Below are 24653 nucleotides of genomic sequence, written 5' to 3'. Positions count from 1 at the left end.
TTACTAAATTGTTTTTCAAACGCTAAATTATCTAATAATTTATGTCCTCTAACTGCAGTTCTCCCCGTGTCCACCAGAGGGAAGCGCCGATCCGAGCAGCAGTAACGGTGACATCCTCTACTCTCCATTGGGTTCGAAAACAACGCTCTCCTTGTCCTCTACAAAAGCACTGTGAGTAAAATGAAACACACTTTAGGAGCAACATCACTTGCTTGGCTATATTTTTTCGTCATTTTCTCTCTTTCTGAGGATAGCAAAACGTTTGGGATAAACAAGGAGAAGGGAAAAATGTGAAATGAGTGATGTGTTTCCCCCGTGGCTGGACTACTTGTGTCTGCTAATGACCCTGTCTGCTACCGAGCCCAGGCAGATGGCCAATTAACTCCAATTAGCCCACTCTCAGCACATCTCCGATAACAGCTCACCACACCGTTATAACCCGTTGGCCTTTTAGCTTGACTGCACTAAAATCAATGATGGCTGAAACTATATTACAAGCTCTGACCTACATTCGCTACTTTAACTCTAATTAAAAATCACCGGGACCAATCAGATTTCAGCTTGTATACGTTGCCATGGTAGCGTCGCCTGCTCTTTGGGCACTAGGCGGGGGACACACCATTAAATTGGTTGACAGCCAATCGCAGGGCACATGCAGACTAACAACCACACACTCGTACCTAGGGATAAGTTGGCGTACAGTTAGCCTAGCATGTTTTTGGGATGTGGGAGGAAACCGGAGTACCTGGGGAAAACCCACGCAGGCACGCGGGGAGGACCCAAACTTCATTGGGAAATTAATTTTATTGTCATTATACAAGTAGAATGAGATTTAAGGCTTCACCACAAAGTGCACAAATAACAACAACAAACCGACAAATAAATAATCAATAAATAAGTAGTCACAACATAAATAATTAGGGAACAAATAACAACAAAAAACAAACAAACAATAAACAAAAAAACAAAAATGATAATAATAAAATCAATAATAGTTAACAATAACAAAACAAACAAACATAAATCATCAACAACAAAACAACAAAATTAATGATAATAATAAAATAAACAAAAGTAGTTAACATTAACAATAGCAAAACAAACAAACATAAATCATCAACAACAAAACAACACAATAAATGATGATAATAAAATAAATAAAAGTAGTTAACATTAACAATAACAAAACAAACATAAATCAACAACAAAATAACAAAATAAATGATAATAATAAAATAAATAAAAGTAGTGAACATTAACAATAACAAAACAAACAAACATAAATAATCAACTACAAAATCAATAATAATAATAAAATTAATAAAAGTAGTTAACATTAACAATAACCAAACAAACAAACATAAATCAACAACAAAACAACAAAATAAATGATAATTATAAAACAAAAAAGTAGTTAACATTAACAATAACAAAACAAACAAACACAAATCATCAACAACAAAATAAATGATAATAATAAAATTCATAAAAGTAGTTAACACTAACAATAACAAAACAAAAAGAATAAAAAAAAGTAGTTAACATTAACAATAATAAAACAAAAAAATAACAAAATAAATAAAAGTAGTTCACATTAAAAATAACAAAACAAAAAAATTCCATAATAAATAAAAGTAGTTAACATTAACAATAACAAAACAAAACAAAAAATAAAAGTAGTTCACATTAACAATAACAAAACATAAAAAATAACAAAATAAATATTATGAAGACTCCAGCAGGGATTGAACTTCCAATCTCAGATCTGCGAGGCATACGTGATGCCCACTCTTTCACTGTATCGCCTGTAAATAGTCAAATACATCATATATTTTTTTAACGCCATATAGTATAATTTATGCCAGCCAAGATTCACATGGGAGATCTGAATTTAAAGAGAGGCTTCGTGTGTATGCTTTTAAAAGAATACCTCTCATCCCTGGCAGATCTCCTCATCTGCGACAGGATGCTCCCGGCCGGATCAGCGGGTGTCACACGCCGTTAAGTTAAGACGGCCTCTTTGCGTGCTAGCGCGCGACACCGAGGTGAAAACACAAGTTGACGCCAAGTCGCGAGAGAGCGCTGCGAGTGACGGGTGAAAAGTGGAGTGAGATTTGCGTGCGCGCGTCGCCACGCCGAGACATCGAGGTGGAAACGCGACTTGACGCCGTAACGACGGGAAAGCCGAGCGAGCGAGAGAGCGAGTGTGAGCGACAATTTGGAATGTGCGTGCGTGAGTGTGAGAAAGATGACAGAAGCAGAAATGACACCCGGAGCTTTTTGCCACGTGCTTTCAGCTGTACAAGTCAGCTAACATGATTAGGACTATAAAAGCAAAAGCAAACCATTCTTTGTTTTTCTTTTTTATCCAAAGGGGGAAGCGTCAAAATGTCAGAGGAGCAATATGATCTGAAATTGAACAACCTTGTGGTAAGTCTTGTCTCTTATTCACGTTATAAGAATTCTTTTTGGGATCACTATTTAGCTTTAGCGACATTAGCGCTGCAGTAAACTTCATTGGACTAAATGGCCTCCGTTTTGCTAATGTAAGAGTTTACATTTTTGGCATCAGGTTAAAAGTTGGCGGCCCGGTGGATGAGTGGTTAGCGTGTCGGCCTCACAGTGGGGGGTCTGGGTTCAAATCCCGGTCGGTCCACCTTTGCATGTTCTTCCCAGGCTTGCGTGGGTTTTCTACGGGAACTTCGGTTTCCTCCTACATTCCAAAGATATGCATGGTAGGCTGATTGGACACTCTAAATTGCCCCTAGGTCACAGGTGTCAAAGTGGCCACCCGGGGGCCAAATCTGGACCGCCGCATCATTTTGTGCGGCCCGAGAAAGTGCCGACTTTCTCTTTTAGGATCAAATTAAAATGAAGAGTATAGATGTATATTACATACATACAAAAGTGGTTGTACGGCATACACCATTTGAAATAATCAAAATACAGGAAAAGCCTATAAGTTGATAGTTATGTAGCAGCATCAATTTAAATTGCTGTAACTCGTTGGCTGCCATTGACGGATGTTAAATCCATTTTGACGGGCAGCGAATCACTCCACTGAAACATGATCGTTGGGTGTTGTTGCTGTTTTGATTGCGATAAGCATTTTTCCATCCTCTTCCCCCGCCCGCCAGCCAGTCAGCCGGCTTCCCTCCGGAGACGATGTGATTTAAGGCGAGACGGAGGACCGGCTGCCCAAATGTCTGCTCGGCTGACGCGCCGTGTCACTCGTTTCAGCGAGCGGGAGAGACGGCAAAACCGGTGAGATATGAACATTCACAGCTTCATAAAGAGAAATGCCTGTTAAGATGCCTTCGAAACAGGATTATTTTTTTGGTTGCGGGATGGGTTCATTTCTAAAGTTAAAGGAATGGCATGTAGAAAAGCAACAGGGGTCAAGCGTGTCGCTGTGTTGCTAGTTTCAACGGATAGGCCACGCCCCTTTATGTCAAGACATGAATTTGAGGAAGCGGCCAATGGAAAAGGTTTTCCCGTTCATGTGACTTTAGCTTCTTCGATATCCAGTCTACTAAACGACAAGTAAATAAAGTAAAAAAAGAAAAACTACGAGAATATTCCTAACATTATGAGATTAAAGTCACGATATTACGAGAATAAATTATTCTGAAAGAAAATTCATACATTTATCGGATAATACTCTCTATATCCATACGTGTCAATTTATATGTTTTCCCGTATTTGATACATTTTTTGATCATTTTAAATTGTACAACTTTAGCACGGGATTTTTTAAAGTACATTTTTTGTCAAACCGATCTGGTTTTAGCCATTTTGGCTCTAATCCGGATCGTCTCGGTCACTGGTAGCGGATGAAAACGTCATCGTCCAATGCTAATATTGCTAAGCTTTAAGCATGATATGCGCTTTTTAACTATATAAATATAGCGCGTCAGCAAGCAATGTACCCACACAGACAAGCTGTCACAGAATCTTGAATTTAGTGCATACTGATTGGGCACCCCGTCCATTTTGGAGAAAATATTTGACTTTTAAGTGCGCCCTATGTGAGTAAATATGTGCAGCGTTTCATTCGTACATTTTTTTTATTGCTTAATAAGGGGAATTGCAATCATGAATAAGAGGAGCAATTGGTATGCTATATCATTTATTTTGACCTTTTAGTAGTCAAAGTTTCTAAACCTTTCCAAAATAGCCACGTCACCATGAGCTAGCTTAGCGACCTGCAACCGTCAATGAATTAAACATTTGCCTTTCTCTAAGAATGCTAGCTCGTTGAAAGATATTTTTATTTTTCTTCATGTTTTTCTGCCGTTAGAAGCCACGGTTTTGTTCCCAGCGCGTTAACGCCTTTTCCTTCTTTCAATTGACGCAGCCTCTCGACGATGTAGGTTATGTACGTGTCAATAATTCAACAGCAGATAGCGGAAGCACGCTTAACAACAGGTTACGGTCGGGGCTGTGAAAAGCCATCAAATCTGCATTTGTGAATAAAAGATGACGGCGAGGCGTCGAAAACGGCCGCGAGCTGTCAAGGCCGCCGTTTGTTTTGTGAGAGAATCGCGGGCCCCCCAAAAAATGAGGCTTCAAACGCGGGCTTTTGTCTTTATCTTGGCAGGTTTTCAATCTTTGCTCTATTTCGGCGCCCGTCGTCGTTGGCGATGCGTTTTTTTGGGGAGGCGCTCTTTTATCTGCTGGAGGAAGGGTCTTTTCTTGTCTTGTCGTTTCTGACTTCCTCTTTTCAAACTATTTTTTGGGAACGTTGTTGTCACGTTGGGAGCGACACGATGCCAAAGACGCACGTTGTGCGACAATTTAGAAGACGTCCGATCCGCTTGAACAGGAATCATTTATCATTTACCTTCCGGGTGACCAAAAGACCGGCGACGAAAAGATCGGCGACCAAAAGACCGGCGACCAATCGACCGTGTACCCATAATAATGGAGAAAAATGTCAACAAAAGCCAGTTTTTCTGGCAAGTGGCAAATCACTGCTGGTTCTGTTTTAACCAATGAAATGGGAGTATCCCAGATGGCCCGCCCTTTCTCGTGATGTCATTAGTACATATTGTCAGAAGGACAGTAGTAGTCAATGCATGGGTATAAGTGACATCACAATATTGACAATTGGCGTCATTTTGTGTTTTCACATTATTACCACTTTTAGCAACTTTCTTCATTTCTAACGCATTTTCGTCTTGTCATTTTTTTCCGATCTGCTTCATTTTTTTCTTTTCATTTTTTTATGCGCATCTTTTGTTTTTTTTAAGAATAGTTTTTAAGATTTATAATAATTCAAAGAAAAAAAGATGTCAATCTGCCTTGATTTTGACGTGATAGATTAACCAGATCTGCGTTTGTATTATTATATATTTTTTCTTACATAGCTTTTTTACTTTTATATGCATTTCTATTGGTGTTTTCATTTTTCTTATTTTTTTCTTTATTTACTGGAAAAATGGGGGAAACCAGAAGTCATGACAGTGTGAATGTGATTGAGGTCTAGGAGGCAGTGTTTTTTTATTTATTTTTTTCTTCCATTTCCTGCTATCCCTCCTCATTTGCGGCGCTCCTCCCATCCTGGCATCCTCCGCCTGCCGTCTTTCATCTTTTCCATCCCCATCCATCTTCCCTCCTTCTCCTCCTCCTCCTCCTCCTCCTCCTCCTCCTCCATCATGCTTGTTTCTTCCTTGAAACCCATCCGTCCACCTCCATCTCTCCTCTCTTCCTTCCTCTCCACCCTCCTTTTTTCCCTCTTTTCTTTTCTTTTTGAAACGCCACAGGCCGGCAGATCTTCCCTTTGTTCCTGACATCTGTTTTGCTGGGTGATTAATTGAGATGAGCATGTGGGGTGAAGTCCTATATGGCGAGGGGGAGGTGGAAGTGTGTGCGGAGGGGTCGCTGAGTAGGTACCCCCCCCCATCCCCCCCCACCCCCAGGTCATGCGTGTCTGATGATCAAGAGCATGGAGATGGTAATATCTTGACGTTCCTTTCATAATAATACGTTAGCTCAACGCCTCAAAGACACGACGCGTGTAACGTGAATGGAAATATGGATTGTATTCAAAATGGATGATGCATATAGACAAGGCCATTTGTTTTATCAAATTTCCAATCCGTGATATTTTCCGGACTATAAGGCGCACTTTTGTTTCAAAAAAGTGCTTATTTAGCCAATTGTTCTGCATTGAACTATTTTTACCTAAAAGTATCTTTGCTCTCAGTTTCTGACCCAAAATTAAATTGCCATCCCTAAAATACAATGTTTTTTTTTTAAATTTCTGACCATTGAAAGTCTTTTTTAAGGCTATAATTGTCCCAAAAACTGTATATTTTACATTAGCAGGTGGCTATTTAGCCTCAACTATTTTTACATCTTCGTTTCTGATCCAATAAAAAATGCCCTCTTAATATGCGACTTATACTCACGCCAGTGCGACTTATAAATACAATTATTTCCTCTTCAATGTCCTTTATTTTGGTTGGTGCGACTTATAGTCCGACCAATACGATAAGATTTTTACTAAAATGCTAAATACACACCTTTACGTTGTCACCCATTGGCTGCCATTGACGTAGATTGACGCCTAAAGGCGGCTCATTTCCACACATCAACGCGTCGGCGGTAGCCAGTAGAAAGAGCGTGGAATGATTTGTCATGGAGAACTCGTCTTCCGCCCGACTGATTTACGGTTCGACCGGAGTCACAAATCATCCGCGGGGACGGGCGCCCGTTTAAAGGTCACGAGACCAGGTCGGGGGGGTCGAGGGAGTCGAGGGAGGTTTCCACGTTGTTCGAAAATCTGCTGAGGGAAGTTCAAAATTCAGCGCCGCCCTCCACCACCATGGCAAATGAAGCGTGCCGTTGGGGGGGAGGGGGGGATTGGTCGATAGATTGACGGATGGGGAGCGTTAGACTTTTGTCAATCGTCCGTCTTTCTAGAAGAAGAGGAAAATGGATTTTATTTACTGGCAAATTGAGTTACGGCGCTATTAAAGTGGTGAGTGCTATCTTGGCTTTGTATCCCAAGAAGAGTCAGATTGATGGTGAGGGGCCACCCGTCGCTATTTATAACCAGCCCTGTTTGTCACCACTGAATCAATCGGGGCTTGCGTGAGGCGCCGCGCATGCCGACAAAAGTCGTGGGACACGTCTTCATCGGTGCAGTCAGGGGTCGGATTCACGTTGACCTTTCGGTCTGTCAATCAATGAGAAATAATGATGGAATACAATAATAGCTTACAAATTCAAATATAGAATACAAATTCATTTGTTCCCACCCTCTGAAAAAACACCAAAAACAGGACATTACAATGGGAAAACATAATTACATAATTTTATTGGTTCTATTTCACCATCTACTAACTGAGTAACAAATAACTAGCTAGCGCATATATGTCAAAGTGGCGGCCCGGGGGCCAAATCTGGCCCGCCGCATCATTTTGTGTGGCCCGGGAAAGTCAATGATGAGTGCCGACTTTCTGTTTTAGGATCAAATTAAAATTATAGATATAGATGTATATTGTATTTTCTTATTTTCCCCCTTTTAAATCAATAGTTGGAGTTTTACTGTAATAACAATCCAGGCTTGTGTTATCATAAAAAAACGATGCTAGATTGTGAGTGGGAAAAAAATCATGCATCAATGACCTCGTCTGACAATTATTTTTGATGTAAGGCGGTATCCGTGCCGCCCCACGCACCACCCCCCCACTTTCCCACTCCTCCGTCTTTTAATGTTTTCCGAGCGCCGTCTCTTTGAACGTCTGCCTCGCTGACATCCAGAATGACAAATATATGAACCAAGCAACAGAGCGCTGCCACGAGAGTGAGTGGCTAAGGTAATGAGGCCCACTCCTGGGGGGTCAACGACGTATAGACTCGCCGTTTTTTCGTCATCAGTCGGCGTTTGTCTTCCCTCCGAGGTCGCCTGTCAGCGCTTGGCGGGGGAACGCGTGTTTCTGTGGGGAAAGAAATGTTTATGACCGCTGATGGCGGCCCCCCGGTTGCCGCGGGGACCGGGGTGTCGTTTCTTCTCTCTTTTCGAGGTGGCCGGGGGGGGGGATGATTTATAATGGGTGGGGGGGTGGGGTGGGGGGGGGGGTGGGGTGGGGGGGGGTTGTAAACTGTTTTTTATTCTCCCAGGGCCGCTTTCAAAAGAGAAAAATCACAGGATGCGACGACTTTTTTGTTTGTCAGACGATGGAAATCAGGTAGAAAATGTGTTTTAAATGTTTTTTTCAGTATTAAGTCTGAGATTCTCAATGGTGGTCAAAGTGGCGTCCCGGGGGCCAAATCTGGGCCGCCGCATCATTTTGTGCGGCCCAAAAAAGTAAATCATGCGTCGACTTTATTAATCCACTACAACAGAATATTTGCTATTAAGAGGCTGTACTAATTATATTGTCAAAAAATGATCTCTCCATGATTGTAAAATCTAATGTCAATCCATTAATCAATCAATTTTGGCAGCCTAGTTCGACAAAAAAAATGACTGAGAAAAATACTCTTATGCAATAACTCAGGGAATTATAAGAGTATGAACAGTAGTGTGAATACTTTTAGCAACTCCTCACCACAACTCTCTCCTCTTCTTGACCATTTCCGCCTTTTTGACTTATCTCCTCGCCACAGGCGGCCATTGTTGTCGGTCGGGGGGGAGGCGGGGGGGGGCCTCTGGCTAACATGTCGGAACTGCTACCATAACGGCTTATCATTCTCGACCATATCAAAAGGACAAAAAGAATTGTTTTCGAGTCAATATGTGTCTTCTCCGCTGTGGCCACTTTGATCATTGTCAACTTTTACTAAACTGCAGATCGGAAAACGGAGATATTCATCTCATTAACATCTGCTTTGGAAAACAATCGCCCAGTTACATAATATTCATTATCCAATTTTGCATCATTTGTGGTTCCAATGCACATTTACAGCTAAAAATTGAAGCTAGTTAGCAACCGGATTTATCAATGGGACGATTAGTCCACTACATACCAGTCAATCTAAGCCAATTAATGATTGCAATTCCCCTTATTAAGTGATAAAAAACCGTACAAACGCAACAAGGCACATATTTACTTACATAGGGCGCACATAAAAGTCTAAAATTTCTTTCTGACACGCTATATTTATAGCGTGAAAAAAGGGGAATATCATGCTCAAAGCATGAAAACATTAGCAATCGGCGATGATGTTTTCGTCTTCTACCAATGACCGAGACGACCCGAATTAGAGCCGAAATGGGGAAGACGAGATCGGTTTTACGAAAAAACGTACTTCAAAAAAATCCCGTACTAAAGTTGTTATACGGCGTACCCAATTTGAAAGGTTCAAAAAAGTACACGTTGACAGGTATGCCACTACTAACAAAAATTAATCACTTGAGGCAAGTGAGTGATTGTGATTGTGTAGACCACAGGTGTCAAAGTGGCGGCCCGGGGGCCAAATCTGGCCCGCCGCATCATTTTGTGTGGCCCGGGAAAGTAAATCATGAGTGCCGACTTTCTGTTTTAGGTTCAAATTAAAATGATAGATATAGATGTACATTATATTTCCTGATTTTCCCCCTTTTTAAATTGATAATTGCAATTTTTAATCCATTTTTTTCTGTGTTTTTAGTTCAAAAATCATTTTGTAAAATCTAAAAAATATATATAAAAATATATAATATATAAAAATATTTTCTCTTTTCCAAATAATAATATATGGAATATAAAGAACAATTTGGTTTCCTTTTGAAATCGATTAAAAGCTGTTCCCTCACTAAGAAAAAAAGCTCAAATAAACACTTTTTCTATAAAAAAAAACTGAATATTCAGGGATTTGATCCCGTTTTTTAATCAATTTATTAAAAAAAAAATCTAAATATTATATCTACAATGGCCCACGTGAAATCAAGCCCACGAACCAACCCGATTCTGACACCCTTGGTGTAGACACATTGAAAAAAAAAATGAATAGGGTGTTTGAAAAGGCTTTAAAAAGGAGTTTATTTAATGACGGCACATGATTACAGTCCTTTTTTTCTGTCTTCTGCAGCACACACACACACAGACAGAGTCACATGCCGCCCGCCATTGATTGGACAGGCCCCATACGCTACGACACATCCAATTAGTCTGGCTTTCAGTCAATTAGAGTCCACTCGGAGCTCAGATCCCATCTCACGCCAATGGGACTCCATTTTATCGACATCAGACGCGGCGTCGCGAGGCGCTGCTGGGGGAGGTTCAGGCGCTGGTCGTGGGATTGCCGCAGGCGGAGGAGATGTTCAAGGTACTTCCAGAAAAGAGGACAAAATCCAGACGCATCTTCATAAAGCGACGATATAATCGTCGTGATGGATGATCAGGAAAGTCCTCTACTTATGAAATCAATTGCTTCCAGAACTTGTTTTGTAACTTGGATTTTTCGTAAGTACAGCAGTATTTTACAGGTCAAGTCTAATTTTTTTGATGGTCTTCAAAACAATGGCCAAGCAAGGGTGTCAGACTGGGGTTGGTTCGCGGGCCGCTTTAACGTCAACTTGATTTCACGTGGCCCGGACCATTTTAGATATAATATTTAGATTTTTTTTTTTATGAATGGATTAAAAGAACTGGATTAAAAGCCCTGAATATTCAGTTTTTATAGATCTAAAACAATATTTATTTTAGCTTTTTTTAATATATATTATTAGATTTTACAAAATCATTTTTGAACGAAAAACACAGAAAAAATGGATTAAAAAATGACAATTATTGATTTAAAAGGGGGAAAATCAGAAAATGTAATATACATCTATACTCTTCATTAGAATTTGATCCTAAAACAGAAAGTCGGCACTCATGATTTACTTTCCCGGGCCACACAAAATGATGCGGCGGGCCAGATTTGGCCCCCGAGCCGCCACTTTGACACATGTGCTTTAAAGTGTCCCAATTTTGTATGAAAGATGTAAGAAGCACACAGAAATGATTTATTGATATATTAAAATACATGCGTAAACATTTTCTATTTATGCAGGTGCCTAAGTGTAAGGAGGGAGCTAACGTTAGCATATAAACGCATGTTTAACAACTTCACGTTATGAATTCCAAATAACTCGGAATGAAATAAAACTCAAAATGAGTTTCAATCTCTCGTCGTTAAGTACAAAAAATCGTCACGCTAGGTGGCTTACGGCCGTGTTGCTTTGCGATATCGGTCATGCGTGGTTTACGGGGTTCGTTTCTTCATTTTGTGCGCACCAGTCATTTTAAATAAAGAACAAAAGTTGCCTTAACCACGCTCAAAATAAAAACAAAACATTGCAGTTGTTGTTTTTGGGAGGCCAGCGCAATGTAAGGAGATTGTCAAGCAGAACCCAATGCTCCTGCGCCTTTTTCTAAATAAAAGAACACATACAGAAAATGCATTGACGCTTAACCTGAATCTTGTTTTCAAAATGCGCCTATCGAAGGGTCCGGTAACCTAAAAATGTTGTAAGTTGAGGAATCGCTGTATTTCCAATTGATATTCAAACAAAGTATTTAATGACCTGTGCATAGTCAGGGTTAAGAAAAGAGAAGGCGGACTTTTTCAGGCTGCCATGATGAATCAGCTGTCACTCAGGCACCAGTCCAATCTAGCGATAATGAGAAGTGCATCAACACCCTTCCTGGCTTCCTCTTCCTTTCAGCCGACCCACCAACCGCACACACACACATACACACACACACACACACACAGAAACACACACTCATTCATCTCTCCCTCACTGCTCCATCTTGTCATTCTCCTCCTCCTTTCTCCTCCCCACTGCCGCCTCCCACTCTTCTCCTCTCCTTCCGTCGAGCCCGTCAGTCGCCGGCGGGACCGAGGAGACGAAAGGCGGAATATACGCCGAAAGAGGGGAAGCGCGACGAGACGGAAAGTGCTGGACGAATAGGGGGCGAGGGAGGGGGGGATTACAAAGGCTGAAAAAAGGCAGGAAGCGAGCACTTGGCGTCCGTTCTCGGAAGGAAGGAAGGAAGGAGAAGACGGCTCCCCTTTCTGCCGTCCCATCAATTGTCCTCCTGTTCGCGGCAGGTTCGAAAGGGAAGGAGACGGAGGCTGACCTCTGACCCGTCGCTCAACCCTCGGAGGGCCGGATGACCGGCGCCCCGCCACCGGCGCGCCGAAGCCGAGCCCACGCCGAGGCATGTTTGGATTGAAGTCGCCGCACTTTTACCTGGCGGGTATGTTGACTTTTTACTTCTCGTACGAACGATTCCAGGTTACTCTGAGATGAAACGCTTGTGGTGGAGGGTTCGATCGCTCTGTGGAGTTTGCGTCTTCTCCTGGGGCTTGCGTGGGGTTTCTCCGGGTACTCCGCTTTTCTCCCACGCCTCCAAAAACATGCATGCTAGGCTAATTGTAGACTAAACTAGCTTTGAGTTTGAACGTGAATGGCTCTCCGTCTCCTTGTGCCCTGCGATTGGCTGATTTGGAGTGTGTCGTTGGCTGGGATAGGCTCCGGCACCCCCTGCCACCCTGGTGAATGAATGAACTTGCTCATGTTATTGTGTACCGTATTTTCACGACTATATGGCGCATCGTATTTTTAGCCGCAGTGTCAGTAACGAGTGCTATTTCTGTATTTTAAACACACAAAGGACGCACCGTTTTTTAGACGCATATATATTATATATTATATATGAATATGTAACCGCAATAGCGCTGGCTACCGGAAGCAGCCCCAGACTAAAAACACGTTTTTTAAAAAGGCAACAGAAGCAAAACTGAGTTGGGTTGTACTTTATTTAGCCATTTTACAACGTACTCACGTCATCATCACCCACAAATCCATCAAAGACCTCATTTTCTGTGTCTAAATTGAACAATTGTCCAAATGAGTGATCGAAAACGCTGAGTTTTATACGTTTGTCCAGGCGGCCACAATCCATTCGCAAATAGTAGCTAGCTAGTAGCTAGCGTAACTTTTCCAAGGCTGCTTTCCATGCTTTGTCAAGCTGTGTTGATGTCGATGTATACAGGCCACAATCCATTGGGTGTATTGACAAAAGAACTACTACATATCCCAGCAGTCACTGGGCAGTACTTTGTCTACGGGAAAATAGTAGAGTACCCTATCGACAGATTCATTTTATTTTATCGTGATAACAGTTTCAGTATTGGTCCATATATAAAGCGCACTGGGTTATAAGGCGCCCTGTCTATTTTGGAGAAAATTTAAGACTTTTATGTGCGCCTTATAGTCGTGAAAATACGGTACTCGCTAACGGTTAGCCAATTTTGTTAGCGAGATACATTCGTTGACATATTTTTTTATTGACTCGGTCGCTAGATGGACAAGTCGTTAGCTACTTCTCAGCCTCGCAGTTCTGAGGTCGAAGGTTCAATTCTCGCTGGGTTCAAACTTTCCTGTGTGGAGTTTGCGTGTTCTCTCCAGGTTGGCGTGGCTTTTCTCCAAGTATTTCCATTTCCTCTTGGATCCCCAAAACATGCATGTTTTAGCGAATAGCTCACTGTCAGCGTGAATAGTTTGTCCCGTTGCGCCCTGCGATTGGCTGGCGACCAATTCCGGGTGTACCAACGCCTACCGCCTGTACATAGGTGAAAGGCTCCGGCACTCATGCCACCTTTGTGAGGATAAACGTGTTGGAAAATGGAATAAATGGCAACTTGCAGATTGTAAATGGAACATTTACACGCGCTTTGCTCACGAACGCTAGGCGACCAATCCGCGTGAAGTCAAGTTCTTTTCACGTACTTTCAAGTCGGGCCAATGAGAGAATTCCGAGTGCTTCCTCGCCTTCTAAATGGAGCGCTTTTGTTGCTGATTAGCCCCCCCGCCGCGGTCGCATGTGAGTCAGGCAGACGGGGGGGCAGATGAAACAATGTACAGTGCCTTGTCAATCTTTCATGCTGCGTTTTGAATTATACATCTGCTGTCATAAATGATTGAAGCGCCGTGATTACGCCCAGCTTTGTCATTGTTTCCTCTTGCGGGAAAAATCTCACCATAAAACATTCTCAGACACGTTGGCGCGTTTATTGGATATCGTCCGCTTTTTTTACTGCCTTTGATGACATTGATTCGCCGACAATTCTAATGGATTCAACGTTTGTTCCTATGAAGGCGCGTGGAAGATTAGCATTTGATTTTTTTTTGCAGAGGGCTTCTGGTGGTGAGAAGTTTGACCTTTATGACAAAATCAGGGTGATAGTTGTGTTGGCCAAGTGTGAATGGTGCCCACTTGATATCAACGGTATAAAACACTCGGGTTGGTTCACAGGCCGGGTTAACGTCAACTCGATCTCATGTGGGCCGGACCATTTTAGATATAATATTTAGATTTTTTTTATATAAATTGATTAAAAGAACTGGATTAAAAGCCCTGAATATTCCGTTTTTATAGATCTAAAACAATGTTTATTTTAGCTTTTTTAAATATATTTTTAGATTTTACAAAATGATTTTTGAACTAAAAACACAGAAAAAACGGATTAAAAATGACAACTATTGATTTAAAAGGGGGAAAATCAGGAAATGTAATATACATCTATACTCTTCATTTTAATTTGATCCTAAAACAGAAAGTCGGCACTCATCATTTACTTTCCCGGGCCACACAAAATAATGCGGCGGGCCAGATTTGGCCCCCGGGCCGCCACTTTGACACATCTGATCTATTGCATGGGTGGACAAAGAGCAAATATTTTAAACTGTGAGAGTCAAATAGCAACATCTTACGTGAGAAGCAGCATAAAAATGAAACAATCTGGCAAATTTGTAACCAAAAAAATGATGATTGAATCGAGACTACGCCTTATATGCGCACAAATTAGACATACACAAAACTGCAAGGTGACAAAGACGAAACGCCATAACGCAAGACAATGCGGACGATACAGTCATTTATTTCAAAATAGAGAACAGATAAAACAGATCAAAAATTGATTTTGGCGTCTATGAATGGAATTCAAGAAAAAAAATCGTATCTTGCATAAAACGTAAAAAAACCTCACTCACTTGTGCCTGCCATTGCTCGCTCAAGAGAAATCGTAAAATTTGACGATTTTAACGCCATTTTAAGGATGTGGCTTATACGCGGAGGCGCTCAATGTGCGAGAAAATATGGTAATTATTTTTTGTTTTTTAATGGGCCCCAAATGAATTGTTTTTTTAGAGAGAATAAAAATAAGAAAAACATGAACCAAGGCAAAGAGCCACACTATAAACAAAACATGATAAGAAGCAAAAGCGGCATTCATTTTGGCTCTCGAGCCACGTGTTCGCCACCCCTGATCTATTGTTGTAGCTAATTATCAATTTAAGTCATATTTGGGACTCATCGGGAGCTGGATGGGATGATGTTTACTCTTTGACTGCTCCTGGTTTTGATTGGGATGGAATGCTATTTTTCTCTATTGGCGCGTGTGTGTGTGTGTGTGTGTTATTTTATCTGTGGCTGTTGTCTGGGTTGTTGCCGACGGCTCATCTTTATTGGCTTTTGTGCCGTATTCAGCCGGCGGCTCGCCCTGCTCAACTTGACCTCCGTATTGATTTCTATGATATGTGTTAGCGCTGCAAGGACACCGCCGCTTGTGATTTATGGCCCGTGTCACGTGAATGCGCACACGCACACACACACACACACACACACACACACACACTCAAAGGCATCACGAGCGACACCCACTTTGCCCGAGGCTCTCGCGCCACAAATGGTCTTCCGCTCCGACGGCCGGACTCGAGAAAATAGCCATTTTCGAAACGCTTTTTGGAACCGAGTGTGTTTCGTCAAGTCGTAACGTTGAAGTTGAGAGCCAACTGAAGCGAGAAGTGAGGGTTGAGGATTTTGAGGGGCGCTTTTTGTGGCCAATGGCGTCAAAAACAAGCGCTTGTGGTCAGTAATGATAGAGTCGGCTCGTTGACTCTCGCTTTAGCTTCTGTTTTTCTATTTTTTTTCGATGTACCGAGTGCCAGAAACCGTTGGGGAAGAAATGATAGCTTATTAATAGGTTTTATTGGGCACTCGTTGGCTAATAATTGTTGTATCTGTTGAATGTTATAATAATAATAATCAGACATAGGCTTTGTCATCATCATTGACTCGACACAAGCCTAATTGTCATCATACCCAGAAACTGCGTATGACGAAATTGGTAGTGCTTCTCCATAAGGTGCGTTTTCCCGCCAAAAGACCCAAATAAGTGATAATTTTGGACTCGTAATTTGGCATTCTGCCGTGATGGATACATCGCATCACCACCCCCCCCCAAGCGGATCACTTACCTCTCACTGTCTTTCACTTAACTTCAGTCAGCCAGTAGGAGGCAGATCACCGCCCAACGTCTTTTCATGTTATGCTACCTCACCCCGAAGTTATTACACATTTGAAGGGATTGTGTGTCATGTTACCGCAAGTTTAGAGTCCTGATGCATGTGGGGGGAAAAAAAACTGTCCTTAAGCCTATTTGTCCGTACTTTGTGAGACCTATAGCGTCTGCCAGAGGGCAGCAGCTGGAACAGATTGTGACCAGGGTGGTATGGGTCCCCGATGATGTTGCTGGCTCTGCTGAGGTATCGATATGTTGTTTTGGGAGCATTTACAGGTCATTTTCTGTTGTTTTTTGAGGTATTGAATAGGAAGTGACCCAGGAATGCCCCTAAATGAGTTGACAGTGACTCAAAATCAACAGGAAGTGAGCTGTAATTCTCCCAAAATAAAAGGGAATCACATGTAAATGCCCCGATTCAGTACTAGAAAGGTTGGACAGATGTAAATAATTTTCAGCTAATAATGTTTGCTACTAAAGTCCAGGTCAAAACGATTTATCGGCAAGAAAAGGCTGGCGTGGAGGGGAGGGGGGGCGCGTTCGGGTCGCTGTCGGATCCTCGCGTGCTGTTAATTGTTTGCGCGCCAACGAAATGGGGGTCACGGTGCGCTTCACCTCAAGGGCGCCGTTATTAATGAAATGAATAAAACTCCACAACAACACTTTAATAAGCTTCGGTTGGAGAGATTAGAAAGAATGCACAATGGCACGCTTTCAAAGAATTCATCCATCAGGAAGAACAAAAGTCTTCTGTTTTTCGGGGATGTTCGGCCTTTCAAGCACCAATTGCCATTTGGGTTTTTGATGATGTTCGTATTGGACACGTGTCTCAAATATGATTGGCGTTCTCTTCTACTCTCCTCGACTTGTGTTGTAATGAGCAATCAATCAATATTTAAATCATTTTTAAATACATTTCATTCATTAGGGCACCGTGTCAAAGTGGTGGCCCGGGGGCCAAATGTGGCCCACAGCATCATTTTGTGTGGCCCGGGAAAGTCAATCATTGAGTGCCGACTTTCTGTTTTAGGATCAAATTAAAATGAAGAGCATAGATGTATATTAAATTTCCTGATTTCCCCACTTTTAAATCAATAATTGTCATTTTTTAATCCATTTGTCTGTGTTTTTAGTTCAAAAATCATTTTTTAAAATCTAAAAATATATTTTAAAAAAAGCTAAAATAAACATAGTTTTAGATCTATAAATACTGAATATTCAGGGCTTTTAATCCATTTATATAAAAAAAATCTAAATATTATATCTAAAATGGTCTGGCCCACATAAAATCGAGTTGACGTTAACGCGGCCCGCGAACCAACCCGAGTCTGACACCCTTTAAATAATTTTAAAAATGACATTTCGAATTCATTTGCGTACCGTATTCACTCGCATATAAGCCCCCGTGTAAGCCGCACCCTTAAAATTGCCTTAAAAATGTTGAATTTGACAATATCTCACATATAAGCCACCCCCTGATTCACAATTTGCACCTTTATATTTATGGTTTTAATAGGGAGTAGAAATGTTTGACTAAATCTTAAGAAAAATCATCGCACCTGGGATTTTTTTAGATACTTTATCAATCAAAAGCACATTATTAGGGTTAATATCATAAGGAATTAATTAATCCAGTAATGGTTGTCTTACTGCAAAACAGAAAATAACCGACAAATAATAAATGCTACTTTGCTGACATCTACTGGTAAAAAAAGAGTATAGCAAGTCTTGTGCGCATTGATTCAGTCATTTTTTCCCCGTTACAAATACGGCGTATATGTGAGAAAATACGGTGATTTTTTTGAATAAATGTCCACTGTGCCTGAAAGGGTTTTAAAAAAATCAGCGTAACAAAAAGCGCCGTCTTAGCCTAATTGGCCAAAAAAGGCGGGTTGGCTCGGCTAATGAGCTCTTAATTAGCAGCGGGATTCACTTAGGGGTCGGCGCTAATGACACACGTGCGCGCGGCGCATTGTTTACATCCAATTACAGGTAGCGAGCGCCACGTCGGCGCGAAAGCTCGCGCGTGAGGCCGGCGCTCGCCGAGCCGGAGACGTTGGGGTAAATGCCGGCAGATTTTGACCCCAGGCGAGAACTCCGATTGGCCCGTTTGTGCATACACACCCGCATGTTCGTGCGTGCGAGATGGGCTGTCGCAAACACGCTTACACGCTTAAAAGGGGAAAAAAACTGCTGCATAGTGCGAGAAAACAAGCAGATGGCGGCGGGATGAGCCCAATAAAAGCTCCCATTTGATGCTGGGAAATCAGTCGCTCGCGATGGTCCCCAGTAACACTGGAAATGGACTAAAAATAGAAAGATTTGTGGATCTAGTATAGCGGCTTTAGTAGCATTGACGACGCTAGATGGCTAATCTGTCTGGACTGAAAGCCACTGGGTTACTAATAAAGGATGAATATAAAGTTTAGTACTTTGTCATTAAAAAAATGAAATTCTGAATCTAAAATTTAGTACTTTTCATTAAAAAAATGAAATTCTGAATATAAAATTTAGTACTTTTCTTTAAAAAAAATGAAATTCCGAATATAAAATTTAGTACTTTTTCATTAAAAAAACGAAATTCCGATTGTTTTTAAATTACGGAGGAAGACATGAGAAAATATTAGCTTTTATTTTCAGTGTGTATTTTTTTGTAAGTTTTTTGTAGTTTTAATTTTTTTTTGGGGTCATTTCTTGTTATCATATTTCAAAATAATTAAGGCGAAAAATCCTGTTTTATGTACACTGTGAAATCCTATTCATTTTGTATTTTTTACATTTCAAAAGGCAAAAAAGGAACATTTTAAATAGTATTTTCATATATTGGTTTTCACCTTTCAAATAATAATTAAAAAAGAGAAAAGTTGCGAAACAACTGGAACCAGTTAATTTTGTAAGTAGACGTTCCCTGTATATTGGAAGCCCCACCCCGTTTTTTGTTTTGTTTTCAAGACTGATCCTCGCAACTGTAAACCAGGCGAAGGAGGAGGGGCATGTTTTCCAACAGTTTGTCAAATTAAGCAGAGGCCCATCACCGGCCCACGTCGCCGCCGCCGCCTTCTGTGGCGAGCGGTGGGTTTCATGCTCGCAAGGGGTTCCGCCTTTGCCCGGGTCCCGTTCCGCTTCTCCTCACATTTCCATAATTTGCATAATGATGCTGGCTTTAATTGCCTCTGCCCAGGTAAGGGATCATGTGGTTAAGTGGGAGATCATAATTATGTAAATAATTGGCCTGACCACAGCAAGCTGCTCCTCTCTGACACCCATCTGGAGGAAGAGGCGGAGTCAGGACCAAGGAATGAGGGGAACTGCTTTTTGGGGAAAAAAACGGAAACGGGTTGAGGTGGCACGGTGAATAAGTGGTTAGCGCGTACGCCTCACAGTTCGGGGGTCGAGGGATCGATCCCAGGTCGCTCCTCGCTTTGTGGAGTTTGCATGTTCTTCCCGGCGGGCCTGTGTGGGTTTTCTCCGGGTACTCCGCTTTCCTAAAATGGCCTAACCCTAGCTATGATTGGTTGTCCTTTTTTATCCTTGTCCCCTTGTGTGATTCTCGGGTGTAGTCTTGGGAAAGTCTCCAGCACCCCCTGCGTCCCTTGTGAGGATAAGCGCTACAGAAAATGAATGAACGGATTATTAGCTTGTGAACGACGACCTACATTTCCCTGTTCTTGATTCCAAAACGTAACTTGTCCAGTGGCATTGAGTTTCTGAGGTGAGAGTTTATTCATCATAGACAGGTTGATAAAAGAGCCCCCCAAAATGCCACTGAAAGGTGGGCTGTCTTGGTGGAACTCAGCTCGAGATGAGCGCTGAGCCAAAGCGGCGCGCTGCACAGATGGTAGAGGCAGCGGCCCTTTCACACTAACAAAGGGAAGGTAATTCTCTCCGTAGTGGAGGCGGCAAAAGTGCAACGTACACACAGACCCACACAAACACACACACACACACACACACACTCCCCTCCCAGTTTCCTCAAATCAGCCCCCCCCCCCACCTGCCGACAAACATCACCAGAGTACGCTGACGCCGCGTGCACGTTTGTGCAAAGGCGGCGAATCACCAGAGAGGGAGAAAATGAGCGCCGGCCGGATAAGACGCAAATGAGAAAGTGCGGAGATGGAGGGTGCCGCTAATAAACAGGATTAGTGTGTGTGTGTGTGTGTGTATGTTATGCATTGTGGGCTGTTACAACAGTGACACACAGACTTTCTATTTATGCGTATTTAGTAGTACAGCGGCACGGACTGGCGATGCCTTACGAGGGTCATGATAACGATTATATCGCCATTACGATTATATCACGATATGGACATACAGAAATGGTTGACGCACGGGTCAGGAAATCATTTTACCGGTATCCTGCTGTGCGCGTGACCGGACATTTCGTCGACGGACAATTCGTAAGGTTAGAATTAGGGTTAGGGGATAGTGGTTAAGGTTAGGGTTAACCTAACCTCAACCTCGCCAACGATTGTTTTGTTGCATAAATAATTATTATCAACCAGGTAATCTCTCTCTCTCTCAAAATTATAATCATGTGAGAGAGAGTTTTTATTTCAGATTTTTTAAAGGAACTTTGACATTAAAATAAAAGGCAATGAATAAAACGAAAATTGTCCGGCGGCGAAATGTCCGTCGATGAAATGTCCGGGTACCGCTGTGTGTCTGATCAATAGAAAAAGTAGCTTTTTTTTTATTGTTCAGCTGTCAAGTTCAAAGAGGTTGTCACTCATGGTAGCCCAATTCGTTTGGCGTGGGAGGGATGGTAGGGAATGAATCAATGTTCAGATGTCTCAGGCCAGATAGGGTAACCGGTGACTTGCTGTTGATTTACGGGGTCACTTCCTGAAGAAGAAGACCTTCACTTTAGCGACCCCGTTCTCACCTCGGTGTCTTTTGACCTTTGACCTCATGACCCCAAAATGGGATAACCTCTTCCGTTTGATTTTACAAATATTTCTTGGAGGTTTGCTCATTTCCCTTTGTTCGTTCTTGAGTTATCTCGCGCATCATCCGACGTGCAGAAGCCAATAGGTCAATACACCATTACGTAATGAGCCACAATGTCAAAGTGGTGGCCCGGGGGCCAAATCTGGGCCGCCGCATCATTTTGTGTGGCCCGGGAAAGTAAATGATGAGTGCCGACTTTCTGCTTTAGGATCAAATTCAAATGAAGAGTTTAGATGTATATTAAATTTCCTGATTTTCCGCCTTTTAAATAAATCATTGTAATTTTTTAATCCATTTTTTCTGCGATTTTAGTTCAAAAATCATTTTGTAAAATCTGAAAAATATATTTTTAAAAAGCTAAAATAAACATTGTTTTAGATCTATAAAAAAACTGAATATTCAGGGCTTTTAATCCAGTTCTTCTAATGCATTTATTAAAAAAAAATCCAAATATTATATCTAAAATGGTCCGGCCCACGTGAAATCAAGTTGACGTTAAAGCGGCCCGCGAACCAACCCGAGTCTGACACCCCTGTAATAAGCAAACTGGAGTCGGCCTCCCGTCCCGGTATAGTCTTTGGTTTTCGCCGCCGATCTGTCACGTGCATGTAAATGTGGGGTTAAACGCCCAGCGCCGTTTGTGATCTCCCACCTGACCGCCGCTGCAAACAGGCGTCTCATTTTCATTGGTCGGGGGGAGGGACGAATATATTTGCATAATTGCCAGCCCTGTGGCTTTTTATTGTGGGGAAGCTTTGCAAGGGTGAGCTGTCCACATATAACATTCCTTTTTCATTTACAGACACATTTTTGTGCGCTGTTGTTGTTGTTTTTTGCTTGTTTCCCCCCCCCCCCTTTCATTTCCAATAGCAAAATCCAATTCACTTCATTAACACATTGAAAAGTAAAAGTTGTATACATTTTTTTTTTACCAAATCCTACAGTTCTACAAAATTGGACCAAAAATACATTTATTTCAATGGCCTTATTCATTTCCGAGTCACCCGTTATCAAAAAGAAGTAATCTTAAAAAAAAAAAAAGTCCAAATGCAAAAAAAGGAAATTGAAAGGCAAGATAGGTGCAAAAAGAGCAAAAAATGTAAAACACAAAATAATCAAGGCAATAGAGGATCGATATTTTATTCATTTATTCATTTGTTTTCTGAACAGCTTTAACCTCACTAGGGTCGTGGGGGGTGCTGGAGCCCATCCCAGCTGACCTTGGGCCAGACACCCTGAATCGGTGGCCAGCCAATCACAGGGCACAAAGAGACAAACAACCATTCACGCTCACAGTCGTACCTCGAGACAATTTAGCTAACAATTAGCCTAGCATGCATGGTTTTGGAATGTGGAAGGAAACCAGAGTACCCGGAGAAAACCCATACAGGCCCGGGGAGAACATGCAAACTCTACACAGGTGGACCCACCTAGATTTGGACCCCACAGTTGCAAGGCCGACGCACTAACCACTCCAGTCCGATATTTCACTTCATGTAAAATAATATTAAGTTGTTAGGTTGTGTGTTTACGTGCGCATTTCTCAGCGACCACTCGCAAAATCATTATAGAACATTATTTCTCCTCTTTTTCGCTCTTCTGGAGCCCCTAATTTTGTAAGCCACTGTCAGTCGCCCACCTTGCCTATGGTAAAAACCATCCCTTCCCAGAAAGCACCTCTTCCCGTTTTATCGAGCAAACTGTCGGCTCAAGCTCACCTGACAGGCGTGCGCGAGGGTGACGGATAGAAGCCTTTATGCGGGAGGAATAGGCTAATGAGCGCCTCTCCCGAGGCTCTCCACGATCCTGCGCCGACTATTACTGCCACGCTTCATAATAGTCTGTGCCATTGGCCTCTTTTACATGGTGGGGGGGGTTGGGCACCATGACAATACACGCCACTGTGCGCTGGACGTCGACCCGGTCGGCGTCTTCCCTCGCCATCTCGCGCACCTGCGAGCTCCGGCCGACGTGGACGATCCATCACTCGCCCGAATTCTTCCCGTGTGCGCCACTCACGGAGGATGGAGGTGAGACACTGCCACCTCGGAGAGGCCGCCGGTGCGCGGGAAGACCATAAATCATGTCGGGCTACGCCAAGGCCCCCCGCTCCCCCTTGACGTTTTTTTTCTCGACGCGTGGGTTGGAAGAGAATGGAGGAGAGCCCGACCGGCTCTTGTTTTGCCGCCTCCTTCCATCGCCTCGAGCTTTTGTGTCGGGTAATTAAGGGGAACGTGGAGACGCGGCAAAAGAAGCTGGCAAATGTTGGGGGTGCCGTGGGAAATAAGCGAGGAGACTTGAATGCTTGGCCACTAGATGGCAGAAGCTCGACTTGGCGTGTTGTCGTTCATGGAATGGGATAATATTAATATTTAACCCCATGATATATATTGCAAATGGCTGTTTTGGGGTAATTAAAATAAAAAAACAAAAGCGTGGCATAATTACAATATTAGACCTGGCGTATTTTCCGGACTATAAGGCGCGCTTTTTTTCTTCGTTTGGCTGAGGGCAATGGACTTGAATACTTGGCCACTAGATGGCAGAAGCTCAAGTTGGCGTGTTGTCGTTCATGGAATGGGATAATATTAATATTTAACCCCATGATATATATTGCAAATGGCTATTTTGGGGGAATTGAAAAAAAAGCGTGGAATATTTACAAAATTTGACCTGGCGTATTTTCCGGACTATAAATTGCACTTTTTTTCTTCGTTTGGCTGGGCCTGCTTTATGGAAAGATTGAAAATGAATGATTTTTTTCTCTCAAATAATGAATAAATGTTGAAGTCAGAGGGAGAAAATGACAATGAGGCGCCACTGAGGGCAATGGACTTGAATACTTGGCCACTAGATGGCAGAAGCTCGACTTGGCTTGTTGTCGTTGATGGAATGGGATAATATTAATATTTAACCCCATTATATATATTGCAAATGGCTATTTGGGGGTAATAAAAAAAGCGTGGCATAATTACGATGTTAGACCTGGCGTATTTTCTGGACTATAAGTCACACTTTGTTTTGTTATTACATGTCGTTTTGATGGGCCTGCTTTATAGAAAGATTGAAAATGGATGCATTTTTTTCCCAAATAATGAATACACATTGAAGTCAGAAGGGAAAAAATGGCAATGAGTCGCCACTGACGGCAATGGACGTCCAATCTGGCAACAAAAATCTAGTGGACTTTCTGGTCAATACGTCTCAGATGGTCTCATCGTGTCTCCAGTGTCTTGTGAGCTATCGGCAGTATGTGTGCTAGCTTTGAAGGGGGGTGGGGACTGGACTGGACTGGACTGGGGTGGGGGGTTGATATCTTCCCTCCTCTCTCCATCCATCCGTGGTTCCCCCCTGGGAGCGCGAGTGGAGCAGGTGTTGGCTTCCCCACCCACCCTCTCCCTTTTTCTGTCCTC

At 42.3% G+C, this 24653-nt stretch overlaps 1 protein-coding gene across 13 annotated transcripts in view; it reads left to right on the top strand.

The window, feature by feature from the left end:
• The window catches only part of LOC144071444 (genetic suppressor element 1-like), a 45996-nt gene that overhangs the window by 1114 nt on the left and 20229 nt on the right, over nucleotides 1-24653 (top strand). For 5 of the 13 annotated variants that reach the window (XM_077596565.1, XM_077596566.1, XM_077596579.1 and 2 more), the window contains exons 2-5: nucleotides 59-171; nucleotides 1947-2430; nucleotides 3138-3264; nucleotides 12034-12182. In XM_077596565.1, the coding sequence (XP_077452691.1) occupies nucleotides 12146-12182 (37 nt within the window). In that variant the 5' untranslated portion in view covers nucleotides 59-171; nucleotides 1947-2430; nucleotides 3138-3264; nucleotides 12034-12145. The remainder of the gene's footprint in view (nucleotides 1-58; nucleotides 172-1946; nucleotides 2431-3137; nucleotides 3265-12033; nucleotides 12183-24653) is intronic. The other 8 variants (XM_077596570.1, XM_077596572.1, XM_077596575.1 and 5 more) reach the window with 4 other exon arrangements.

Source organism: Stigmatopora argus, chromosome 3, assembly GCF_051989625.1.
Source record: "Stigmatopora argus isolate UIUO_Sarg chromosome 3, RoL_Sarg_1.0, whole genome shotgun sequence".
Taxonomy (NCBI): Eukaryota; Metazoa; Chordata; class Actinopteri; order Syngnathiformes; family Syngnathidae; genus Stigmatopora; species Stigmatopora argus.
The sequence above is the reverse complement of the archived record's forward strand: the minus strand, read 5'-3'. Positions and strand labels throughout refer to the sequence as shown.